Source organism: Elephas maximus, chromosome 3 (assembly GCF_024166365.1).
Source record: "Elephas maximus indicus isolate mEleMax1 chromosome 3, mEleMax1 primary haplotype, whole genome shotgun sequence".
Lineage (NCBI taxonomy): Eukaryota > Metazoa > Chordata > Mammalia > Proboscidea > Elephantidae > Elephas > Elephas maximus.
In genome coordinates, this window is record NC_064821.1 from 82,862,596 (window position 1) to 82,875,962 (window position 13,367).

Genomic DNA, 13,367 nt, shown 5'->3' on the forward strand with positions numbered 1-13,367 from the left:
GCAAACCAGAACCTAAATGGTGACCTACGTGGTAAGGGGGTCTAAAATCATGTCATCTGAACACCAGCATAAAGAGCAATGACTATTTGGCATGAGTAAAAAAGAAAAGTCTCAGAGCCATTTCCTCATTCATCCACCCAACAAATAACTATAGTCTGTATCAAAGCATTGTGCTGGATGCTGGAGATACAACATATAATCAAAATATGGCCCTTGCCTTCACAGAACTTCAGTCTATTGAGGGACAGAGACAATACACAGCCAACCATAATACACTGATTAAAACTGCTACACTTGGTGTTATGGATTGAATGTGTCCCTAAAAAATGTGTATCAACTTGGCTAGGCCATGATTCCCAGTATTGTGTGGTTGTCCACCATTTTGTGACCCAATACGATTTTCCTATGTGTTGTTAATCCTACCTCTATGATGTTAATGAGGCAGGATTAGAGGCAGCTATGTTTATGAGGTAGGACTCAATCTACAGAATCAGGTTGTATCTTGAATTAATCTCTTTTGAGATATAAAAGGCAAAATCAAGCAGAGTGGAGAGGGACCTCATTATCACCAAGCAAGAAGAGCCAGGAGTTGAGCGTGACCTATAGACTTAGGATCCCTGCACTGACAATCTCCTAGACCAGGGGAAGATTGATGACAAGGACCTTCCTCCAGAGCCAAGAGAAAGAAAAAGCCTCCCTCTGAGGCTGGCACCCTGAATTTAGACTTCTAGCCTCCTAAACTGTGAGATAATGCATTTCTTTTTTTGTAAAAACCATCTACTTGTGGTATTTCTTTTACAGCAGCACTAGATAACTAAGACACTTTGGGAGACAAAGGGTGCTATAGGAACACCTAGAGGGTTTGTGGAAGGCTTCCCAAAGGAAGTAACCTCTAAGATTTCAAGCTAAAGTATAAAAGGATAAGCAGTAGTCAGCTAAAGAAAGAGGAAATTCTTTCATTTCAGACAAAAAGAAAAGCATGTATACAGGCCTAAAGGTTAGAAGAATCTGTTCTAAAAATTGAATCTTTTGATATGGCTGCTGGGTAGTTCAGAAAAGGGATTGCAGAGAAAAGCAATGTTCAGATATCAGAGAGCCTCAGATACCATGTTAATGAGAAGAAGGAAGCAATGAAGGGCTTGTGGGAGTAACCATTTTGGCTGCAGTCTGAAGAACAGACTTAAGAATAGACTGGAAGCAGGTAGGGCTGGAGGCAGAAAGACTATTTAGGAGGCTGTTCTAGTAAACAAGGTGTGAGATAATATTGGCTTTAACTAGGAAAGTGGCAGAGTGGCAGTGAGAAGGCAATCCCTAGAGCTGCTTTCTAATAATTAGAAGCTGGTGCATGAAAACCAGGCTGACCGTGTTTCACATAGCCCTGAAAGATAGAATTATAACTAATAGAGACCCTAAAGATTCCACAAGAAAATTGCTGGAATAGAATTCAGTAATGTTGCAGGGTGCAAGATCAACACACAAAAATCAGTTGGGTTCCTTTATATTAACAAGAAATACTCTGAGAAGGAAATTTAGAAAACAATACCACTTACAATAGCTCCCCAAACAATAAAATACCTAGGAATTAACCTAACCAGGAACATAAAAGATTTATACAATGAAAATTATAAAACATTACAAGAGACTGAAAGAGGCCTACATAAATGGAAGAACACTGGGTGCTCATGGATAGGAAGGATTAATATAGTGAAAATGTGAATACTACCTAAAATGATCTACAGATACAATGTAATCCCAACACAAATTCCAGCAACATTCTTTACTGAAATAGAAAAACCATTAACCAACTTTATAAGAAAAGGAAAGAAATCCCAAATGGCCAAAGCAATATTGAAGGAAAAGAATAAAGCAGGAGGCCTCCTTGATATCAAAACATATATATAGCCACTATAATCAAAACCAGCCTTGTATTGGTTCAATGATAAACACAAAGAGCAGTGGAATAGAATCACGAATCCAGAAATAAATCCATCCATTTATGGACAACTGATTTTCGACAAGGGGTTAAAGTCCCTCCAATGGGGGAGAAACAGTCTCTTTAACAAATGGTGCTGGCAAAATGATACTGACGTGCAGAAAAATGAAACAGGACCCACACCTCACACCACACACAGAAACTAACTGAAAATGGATCAAAGACCTAAATATTAAGCATACAGCTATGAAGTTCCTGGAAGAAAACATAAGGAGAAAACTATGGGGACCTAACCTTCTGTAAAAATAGGATGACAAACAAAGAACCCCTGAGGGAGCAGGAGAGCAGTGGGATGCAGACCCCAAATTCTCATAAAAAGACCAGACTTAATGGTCTGACTGAGACTGGAAGGACCCCGGTGGTCATGGCCCCCAGACCTTCTGTTGGCCCAGGACAGGAACCATTCCCGAAGCCAACATTTCAGACATGGATTGGAGTGGACAATGGGTTGGAGAGGAATGCTGGTGAGGAGTGAGCTTCTTGGATCAGGTGGACACTTGAGACTATGTTGGCGTTACCTGCCTGGAGGGGAGATGAGAGGGTGGAGGGGGTTAGAAGCTGGCGAAATGGACATGAAAAGAGTGGAGGGAGGGAGGGAGAGAGCAGGCTGTCTCATTAGGGGGAGAGTAATTGGGAGTATGTAGCAAGGTGTATATAAGTTTTTATGTGAGAGATTGACTTGATTTGTAAACTTTCACTTAAAGCACAATAAAAATTATTAAAAAAAATAGGATAACAAACATAGCAACAAATGCACGAAAAGCAGAAGATCAGTTAGATAAATGGGATCTCATAAAAATTAAAAACTTGTGTTTATCAAATACTTTTTCAAAAGAGTAAAAAGAGAACCTATAGACTGGGAAAAAACTTTGGAAATGTCATATCGGATAAGGGCCTAATTTCTAAAATTTATAGAAAACTGCAACAATGCAACAACAAAAAAGACAAACAACCCAATTATAAATTGGGCAAAGGACATGAACAGGAAGTTTACCAAAGAAGACATCCAAGCAGCCAACAAACATATGAAAAGACGCTCATGATTATTAGCTATTAACCGGTTGCCATCGAGTTGATTCCAACTCATAGTGACCCTACAGGATAGAGTAGAACTGTTTCCAAGGAGTGGCTGGTGGATTAAAACTGCTGACATTTTGCTTAGCAGCCGAGCTCTTAACCACTGTGCCACCAGGGCTCCCATTAACTGTTAGAGAGATGCAAATCAAAATTACAATGAAATACCACTTCACCCTGGCTACAATGGCACTGATTAAAAAAAAAAACAAAAAACAGATAATAGCAAATGTTGGTGAGGATGTGGAGAGATTGGAATCCTTATCCATTGCTGGTGGGACCATAAAACGGTACAACCACTATGGAAAATGGTATGGCACTTCTTTAAAAAACTAGAAATAGAACTACAACTACCCTAGGATCCAAAAATCCCACTCCTAGGTATATATGCTAGAGACCTAACAGAAGTGACACCAAAAGACATATGCACACCTATGTTCATTGCAACATCACTCGCAATAGTGGGAAAAAAAAAAAAAAAAGGTGAAACAACCTAAGTGCCCATCAACAGATGAATGGATAAGCAAAATGTGCTACATACATACAATGGAATACTATGCAAACAAAGAACAATGATGAGTCCATAAACAGACTATAACATGGATAGACCTGGAGGATATAATGCTAAGTGAAATAAGTCAATCACATGAGGTTAATATTGTATTATCCCCCTTTATAAGAAGACAAGAATAGATATATACATAAAAAGACCAGTGTGCATTAGTGGTTATGAAGGAATGGTGGTGGGGGGGCAGGGAGAATCATGCTCTAGGTTATAGATACTTGCTATTTTTGGTGATGGGAAAAGTGGGGCCAAATGTTGGTGTAGCGAGCAAAGCCTGACCGAAGTAAATGATGTCTCTGAAAAGCACTCAAGGGAAAAGGATGTTTGTAGTAAAAAAAAAAATAAAATTACATATATAATTACACAACAACTTCAAAAAAGACCAGAAAAAGAATGTATGGTCACATATGTATGTGTACTGGCATAGAAATATGTAAGTGTATTAGCATAGAAGTATATGGGCAGGTACAGGTGTATACATATGTGTGCATAATAGAAGTATCTATATGTACATGTCAGTACAGCTATGTGTGTGAAGGCACATATATTAATAGAAAACACAACTACTGATACTCCTTAGACATAATCAAACACCTTGTGAGATTGGTTTTCTAGGTCTGAAGGCTTAGGATCTTAGTCTCATGGGACAACTCAGTCAATTGGCATAATATAGTTCACAAAGTTCACGTTCTGCATCCATGCTAGTGAACTGAATAGCATCTGAGGGTATTAAAAGCTTGCAAACGGCCATCTAAAATACAACTACTGGTCTCTCTACTCATCAGAAGCAAAAGACTAAGAAGGAAACAAAAGTCTCAGAGAAGAAACAAGTCTACAAGGCTAATAACCTACACAAGCCATAGCCTCATCTACCCTGAGACCAGGAGAACTAGATGGTGCCCAGCTACTACTACCATCTGTTCTGACCAGAATCACAACAAATGGTCCCGGCTAGAATGGGAGAAAAATGGGGAACAAAACTCAAATTCTTAAAAAAGGTCAGGCTAACTGGACCAACTGACAACAGAGGACTCCCTGAGACTACCTCCCCCAGGTACTCATTAAAAACTGAACCAAAACTATCCCCTGAGATCATCTTTTAGTGAAACAACAAAGTAGCACACAAAATAAAGAATATTATCCATAAGTACAGTGCTTTATTAAAAACTATCTGCATGAGACCAAAAGGTCAACATTTACTCTAAAGCAAAGGTGAGAAGACAAGGGGACAGGGAAATTAGAGTACTAGAAATGGAACTAGAACACAAAGAGCATGTTGACACAATGTGAAAAATGTAACTAATGTCATTGAACAATTTGTACAGAAGCTGTCAGATGGGAACCTAATTTACCATGTAAATTTTCACCAAAAAGCACACAAAAAAGTTATTTAAAAAAGAACTATAATAGAAATTACAAAGAAGTAGATTTTCGATGAATAAATATCTGTCTCAATATGAAGTGAGTTGCCTGAGGACGTTGAGGAGTTCAAGAAAATGGATAGCCTTTTGATAAGATGTTTTATAAGAAATTCAAAATGTCAGGTGGTGGGCCAGATTAGATTATTTTTAAGGTTTCTTCCAACTGAGATTCGGCAAATTTACTACGTTTCAGTGTGATATTTGGGGCTGCTATGCTTGATGGGAGAAATGAAATATGCAGGATTAACTTATCAGAGGATATGTCTGGCTATGCTACTTCCATTCTCATGAAAAAAAAAATGCTTTCAAATTTTAATATCACTTAAAAACTAATGTTGAGTATCCACTGATTATGAAGCCTTTTCACAATCTTCTGTCAACAAACAAGTTGTTTAAAACATGACTAAACTGTCACTGAATCATAATTCTTATCATTAATTGTTGCTGTGAGATGCCCCTGAGTCGCTTCTGACTCATCCCAACTCTACAGAACTGCACCATCCTCACAGTTTGAGCCCACTGTTGCAGCCACTGTGTCAATTCATCTCCTTGAGGGTCTTTGCTCTTTTTCACTGACCCTCTATTGTACCAAGCGTAATGTCCTTCTCTAGGGACTGGTCCCTCCTGGTAACATGTCCAAAGCACCCAAGATGAACTCTCGTCATCCTTGATTCTAAGAAGCATTCTGGCTGTACTTCTTCCCAGAAAGATTTGTTCCTTCTTTTGGCAGTCCACGGTATATTTAATATTCTTTACCGATACCATAATTCAAAGGCATCAATTCTTCTTTGGTCTTCCTTATTCATTGTTCAGCTTTCGCATGTATAAGAGGCAACTGAAAATACGAAGGTTTCGGTGAGGATCACCTTAGTTCTCAAAGCGACATCTTTGCTTTTTAACACTTTAAAGAGGTCTTTTGCAGCAGATTTGCCCAATGCAGTACAATGATTGATTTCTTGACTGCTGCTTCCACTGGCATTGATTATAGATCCAAGTAAAATGAAATCCTTGACCACGTCAATATTTTCTCCATTTATCATTATATTGCTTACTGTTCCAGCTGTGAAGATTTTTGTTTTATTTATGTTGAGGTGCACTCCATACTGAAGGTTGCAGTCTTTGATCTTCGTCAGTAAGTGCTTTAAATCCTCTTCACTTTCAGCAAGCAAGGCTGTGTCATCTGCACATCGCAGGTTGTTAATGGGTATTTCTCCAATCCTGATGCTGCGTTCTTCTTCATATAGTCCGGCTTCTCAGATTATTTGTTCAGCATGCAGACTGAATAAATATGGTGAAAGGATACAACCCTGATGAACATCTTTCCTAATCTTAAACCATGCAGTATCCCCTTGTTCTGTTCAAACGACTGCCTCTTGGTCTATGTACAGGTTCCCCATGAACACAATGAAGTGTTCCGGAATTCCCATTCTTTGTCATGTTATTCATAATTTGTTCTGTTCCACACAGTCAAATACCTTTATAGTCAATAAAACACATGTAAACATCTTTCTGGTATTCTCTGCTTTCAGCCAAGGTCCATCTGACATCAGCAATGATATCCCTGGTTCCACGTCCTCTTCTGAATCCAGCTTGAATTTCTAGCAGTTCCCTGTCAATATACTGCTGCAACTGTTTTTGAATTATCTTCAGCAAAATTTTATTTGTGTGTGATATTTATGATGTTATTCCATATTTTTATCTGCATTTGGTGGATCACCTTTCTCTGGAATGGGCACAAGTATGGGTCTCTTCCAGTTGGTTGGCCAGGCAGCTGCCTTCCAAACTTCTTGGCATAGACAAGTGAGTGCTTCCAGTATTGCATCTGTTTGTTGAAACATCTCAATTGGTATTTCATCAATTCCTAGAGCTTTGTTTTTCTCTAATATCAGTGCGGCTTGGACTTCTTCCTTCAATGATGTTGACCAATTCTTTTTGGTACAGTGACTCTGTGTATTCCTTCCATTTTCTTTTTATGCTTCTTGCATCATTCAATATTTTGCCCAGAGAATCCTTTAATATTGCAACTTGAGGCTTGAATTTTTTCTTCAGTTCTTTCAGCTTGAGAAATGCCAAGCATGTTCTTCCCTTTTGGTTTTCTAACTCCAAGTCTTTGCACGTTTCATTATAATACTTCACTCTTTTCTCTTCAAGCCACCCTTTCGTATCTTCTGTTCAGCTCTTTTATTTCTTCTATTCGCTTTAGCTACGCTACGTTCAAGAGCACGTTTCAGAGCCTCTTCTGATACCCGTTTTGGTCTTTTTTTTTTTTTCTTTTCTTTTTAATGACCTTTTGCTTTCTTCATTTATGATGCCCCAATGTCACCCCACAACTCGTCTGGTCTTCGGTCATTAGGATTCAATGCATCAAATCTATTCTTGTGATGGTCTCTAAATTCAAGTGGGATACACTCAAGGTCATACTTAGGCTCTCATGCACTTGTTTGAATTTTCTTCAGCTTCAACTTGAACTTACTTATGAGCAATTGATGGTGTGTTCTGCAGTCAGCCCCTGGCCTTGTTTTGACTGATGATATTGAGCTCTTCTATTGTCTCTTTCCATAGATGTAGTTGATTTGATTCCTGGGTATTCCATCTGGAGAAGCCCATGTATATAGCTGCCATTTATGTTGTTGAAAAAATGTATTTCCAGTGACTAGGTGCTGTTCTTGCAAAATTCTATTATGTGATCTCTGCTGTCATTTTATCACCAAGGTCATATTTTTCAACTACTGATCCTTCTTTGTTTCCTATTTTTATATTCTAATCACCAGTAATTATCAATGCATCCTGATTGCACATCTGATCAATTTCAGACTGCAGATGTTGGTAAAAATCTTTAATTTCTTCATCTTTGGCCTTAGTGGTTGGTGTGTAAATTTGAATAGTAACTGGTCTTCCTTGTAGGCATATGGATCTTATCCTATCACTGACAGCGCTGAACTTCAGGACAGATCTTGAAATGTTCTTTTTGATGATGAATGTGACATTGTTCCTCTTCAATTTGCCATTCCTGGCATAGTAGACCATATGACTGTCTGATTCAAAATGGTCAATACCAGTCCATTTCAGCTTACTAATGCCTAGGATATCTATCTCCAAGCATTCCATTTAGTTTTTGACAACTTGAAATCTTCTTAGATTCATACATTCTGTGTTCCAATTATTAATGGATGTTTACAGCTGTTTCTTCTCATTTTGAGTTGTGCCACATCAGCAAATGATGGTCCTCAAAGCTTTAATCCATCCATATCATTAAGGTCAACTCTACCTTGGGGAGGGCTTCCAGCCTAAGAGGCTCATCTTCTGGCACTGTATCAGACAATGTTCCTCTGCTTTTCATGAGGTTTTCACTGGCCAGTTGATTTAGAAGTAGATTGCCAGATTTTTCTTCCTAGTATGTCTTAGTCTGGAAGCTCCGCTGAAACTTGTCCACCATGGGTGACCGAGCTGGTATTTCAAATACCGGCTGCATAGCTTCCGGCATCAGAGCAACATTTAAGCCACTACAGTTCAACAAACTGACAGACAAGCGGTGGTTATCATTCATAGTACTAACAAAACCAAAAGAGCAGCGTCATTTGGGCCGTCTATTTGCCTGCACTATGCTAGAGTATTTATGTTCAGTATCTCCAATGTTCGTAAAAACTTGCATAGCAGCTTTCATTCTCATTTTACAGATGAGGAAATAGGCCCCAAAAGATTAAGTAGTTTGCCTGAAGTCACAAAACTGGCAAGTGAGGGAATAGGAATTTGAATCAAGGCCTGTCTCCTACATCAATGCTTTTTTCCATCACACCCTAGTACCTTAGAATGCTTAAGTGAAGTTTCAAGAAATAACAAAAAATGACTATTGCTTATTGTTTATCAAGTGCCAGGCAGTTTACTTGCATTATTTCTTAATATTCCTTTCTTCAGCTCACTTTCATATAATGTGTCACTTTAAAGAATGTCACAAGATTTGACATAAGAGTAAGCTCTAAGTATAGTCGCTGAATAGAATAAAAATCTTAACAATCCTCCCAAGTTGAAAAGTATTTGACAGTTTATAAGATGTTTTCACATCCATTAGCTCATGTAATCTTCTTAACAACCCTGTAAGTAGGCAGAATGGGATTATTATCCCCAATTTATAAATCAGGAAACTAAGGCTCAGAGTCACAAAGTTACTGAGTGGCAGAGTTGGCTCTCAAAAAACACAGGAGTTCTAACTTCTAGTCCAGTGTTTTACTACTTTGTTATTTTCTATCACTGTCAGTAGGCAATGGACAGAAATATGTAACTGGAAGAAAAGGCAAGAGGACACAAATAGATTGATAATAATAAAGCCGAATACACGAAGTTGCAGTTAACAAAATATATAAAATACTTGAACAAAAACTGATAAAAGCATCAAGATACCAATATTTATGTAACATGGAGAAGGAGTGTAAATGACATAAAAGGTTAAGACTGATGAGAAATATCATTAACATTAGTTTTATTCCTAAAATCCTAGTCATGAAGTATACTAACCAAGGATGAAACCAAATGCTGTATCATTCTGATTCTTGTTTACTTGATAATATTTTAATATTTCAGTTTTTCTTTAGTTATTAAATTTAGAAAATATTTCAGTTCAAATTATCTCATAAATAATTTCTTTTGGGAAAATTCCATCAAATTCTTATTTATGGACAATGCAGGTTTGTTTTAGCTTTGGCTGCAGTGGAATAACACGCTATTTCCATACTTTGGTTCAGCTCCTGTTTCTCCCTGTATCCTACGTAATTAGCACCCCCTTTCTTTGTGTTTGCTGGTCTGTGGTCTCTAGATAAGGAGGACTTGAAGTGACAGCTGAGAATAATTACATGGGCACATTAGGCAGACAAGAGCACAGGATTCATTCATTAGTTTATAAAACAGAAACACATAGAATTTTTTCTAGTTGATATAATCTAATCCCTGGTTTAGTAATTCCCTTATGTAACAGAAAACTCAAGAAAAATATCTTACCTAGCTCCAGGATGTCAGCAGCTTCTATTAAAGAAAAAAATTTTCAGCGTAAGTCATCATGACAAAATGACAGAAAGGTGAAATTCTGGGGTAAGAAGGAGGCTTGAGAGTTGGTCTAGTCCATTTCTCTCATTTTAAATGTTAGTGAGCTCAGTAGCTAACCAAAAGGATGGCAGTTTGAATCTACCAGCAGCTCCTTGGAAACCCCATAGGGCAGTTCTACTCTGTCACACAGGGTTGCTAGGAGTTGGAATTGACTTGACTGCAATGGGTTTGGTTTTTGGGTTTGGGTTTATTATTATTAGTTGTGGAAGTGTACCACCTAATTCTGCCTTACTCCCTAGCCTAAACTCTTAAACATTGCGGAAAAACAGAGAGACTAAGGAACTATGCCTAAAGCTGTGAAGCTAACTGGGGATTATCTATGAGAGCCAAAGTACGACCTGGAGTATATACAAAGTCCACGAGAGCCAAAGTACAACCTTGACTATATACCACCTGAATTTAAAGACCATCTCAAGAATAGATTTGACGCATTGAACACCAGTGATGGAAGACCAGAGGAGTTGGAATGACATCAAGGACATCATACAAGAAGAAAGTAAGAGGTCATTAAGAAGACAGGAGAGAAAGAAAAAACCTAAATGGATGTCATAAGAGACTCTGAAACTTACTCTTGAACATTGTGCAGCTAAAGCAAAAGGAAAAAAGATGAAGTAAAAGAGCTGAACGAAAGATTTCAAAGGGCAGCTCGAGAAGACAAAGTATTACGATGACAACTGCAAAGACCTGGAGAAAAAACAAAAAGTGAAGAACACACACAGCATGTCTCAAGCTGAAAGAACTGAAGAAAAAATTCAAGCCTTAAGTTGCAGCTTTGAAGTATTCTACAGGGAAAATATTAAATGATGCAGGAAGCATCAAAAGAAGATTGAAGGAATACACAGTCACTATACCAAAAAGAATTGGTCGATGTTCAACCATTTCAGGAGGTAACATATGATAAGGAATCTATGGTACTAAAGGAAAAGATCCAAGCTGTACTGAAGGCATTGGTGAAAAACAAGGCTCCAGGAATTGACTGAATACCAATTGAGATGTTTCAACAAATGTATGCAGCACTGGAAGTACTCATTCGTCTATGCCAAGAAATCTGGAAGACAGCTACCTGGCCAACCAACTGGAAGAGATCCATATTTATGCCTATTCCCAAGAAAGACGATCCAACCAAATGTGGAAATTATCAAACAATATCATTAATATCACATGCAAGCAAAATTTTGCTGAAGATCATTCAAAAGCAGTTGCAGCAGTATAAAAAATATATATATATATCTACAGGGAACTGCCAGAAATTTAAGCTGGATTTAGAAGAGGATATGGAACAAGGGATATCACTGCTGATGTCAGATGGATCCTGGTTAAAAGCAAAGAATACCAGAAAGATGTTTACCTGTGTTTTATTGACTATGCTAAGGCATTTGACTGTGTGGAGCATAACAAATTATGGATAACATTGCAGAGAATGGGAATTCCTGAACACTTAGCTATGCTCATGAGGAATCTGTACACAGATCAAGAGGCAGGCATTCGAACAGAACAAGGGGAAGCTGCATGCATGGTTTAAAATCTTGAAAGGTATGCATTGGGGCTGTATTATTTCACCAAACTTATTTAATCTCTATGCTGAGCAAATAATCCGAGAAGCTGGACTATAAGATGAAGAATGGAGCAACAAGATTGGAGGAAGACTCATTAACAACCTGCGATGTGCAGATGACACAACTTTGCCTACTGAAAGAGGACTCGAAGCACTTACTGATGAAGATCAAAGACCACAGCCTTCAGTGTGGATTACACCTAAACATAAAGAAAACAAAAATCCTCACAACTGGACCAGTAAGCAACATCATGATAAAAAGAGAAAAGACTGAGGTTTTCAAGGATATCATTTTATTTGAATCCAAAATCAACACCCATGGAAGCAGCAGTCAAGAAATCAAAAGATGCATTGCATTGGGCAAATCAGCTGCAAAAGACCTCTTTAAGTGTTGAAAAGCAAAGATGTCACCTTGAGGACTAAGATGCGCCTGACCCAAGCCATGGTGTTTTCAATCACCTCATATGCATGGGAAAGCTGGCAATGAATTAAGGAAGACTAAAGAAGAATTGATGTCTTTGAATTGTGGTGTTGGCAAAGAATATCGAATATACCATGGACTGCCAAAAGAAGCGAACAAATTTGTCTTGGAAGAAGTACAACCAGAATGTTCCTTAGAAGCAAGGATGGTGAGACTATTATCTCACATACTTTGGACATGTTATCAGGAGGGATAAGTCACTAGAAAAGGACATCATGCTTGGTAAAGTAGAGGGTCGCAAAAAACAGGAAGACCTTCAACAAGATTTACTGACACAGTGGCTGCAACAATGGGTTCAAGCATAGCAACAATTGTGAGGATGGTGCAGGACCAGGCAGTGTTTCTTTCTGTTGTGCACAGGGTCGCTATGAGTCGGAACCAACTTGACGGCCCCTAACAACAATAACAACAACATACTCAGAATCTAGGTTTCCTGATTTCCAACCCAAAACAAAACACATTGCTTTTGATAGACACCTCTGTAAAGAACAATATTTGCTTTTGCTTTAATCATCGAGTTATTTGTACAATTAAAACAACAAAAAAACCCAAACCCGTTGCTGGTGAGCTGATTCCGATTTAGACCTCTAAAACAAAGGTTTTATGGTAAAAGAATGCCAAATAAAAATTTTCCATGCTAAACAGTGTTTTTCTTACCTTGATATTGGGATGTAGACTCTGATAGGTGACCATATTTGTGTTTCCTAACATCATTCCAGTCTATTACTAAAGGAAGAAAGAAAGCAGTCATGTGGAAAGAAAACACAAGATTCAATACTTCTCCAATTTGGCAGTATGTAGCCACAGTTTTCAATAAAAGTAACTCACTTCTGGATTCTATTCTAAGGAAAGAATCCAAAATATAGGGAAAAAAGCTTTATTTAAAAATATGTATAACATTATTTATAATATTTAGCATTATTTATAATAACAGAAAAGGTGGGGTGGGAAATCACGTAAATGTTCAAAACAGAAGACTAGTTAAGATACTGCAATGTGATCGCTTGACAAAATATTTTACAGCTGTTAAACTTTTACAAAGCCTATGTAACAAAATGGGAAATGTTTAAGTAATAATGTTATCTGATAAAAAAAAATTTATTCATGGAATAATCACAACTATGTAAGAAAGTAAAAATAGAGAACATGGCCCCCCCCCCCCCCGCAAATTATTAGAAGAC

The 13,367-nt window shown here is 37.9% G+C and overlaps 1 protein-coding gene and 1 long non-coding RNA gene across 10 annotated transcripts in view; one reads left to right on the forward strand and one right to left on the reverse strand.

Moving 5' to 3' along the window:
• Positions 1–13,367, forward strand: part of LOC126072964 (uncharacterized) — a 169,666-nt gene that overhangs the window by 142,665 nt on the left and 13,634 nt on the right. The gene's annotated exons all lie outside the window — the stretch shown is intronic.
• SCMH1 (Scm polycomb group protein homolog 1) overlaps positions 1–13,367 on the reverse strand; it is a 200,023-nt gene that overhangs the window by 134,849 nt on the left and 51,807 nt on the right. For 3 of the 9 annotated variants that reach the window (XM_049878947.1, XM_049878945.1, XM_049878946.1), the window contains 2 exons: positions 12,844–12,912; positions 10,046–10,069 (listed from right to left, as the gene is read on the reverse strand). The exons of 2 other annotated variants lie outside the window; for them this stretch is intronic. In XM_049878947.1, the coding sequence (XP_049734904.1) occupies positions 10,046–10,069; positions 12,844–12,912 (93 nt within the window). Of the gene's footprint in view, positions 1–10,045; positions 10,070–12,843; positions 12,913–13,367 lie in introns of those variants that run through there. 4 more of the 9 variants (XM_049878955.1, XM_049878950.1, XM_049878948.1 and 1 more) reach the window with 4 other exon arrangements.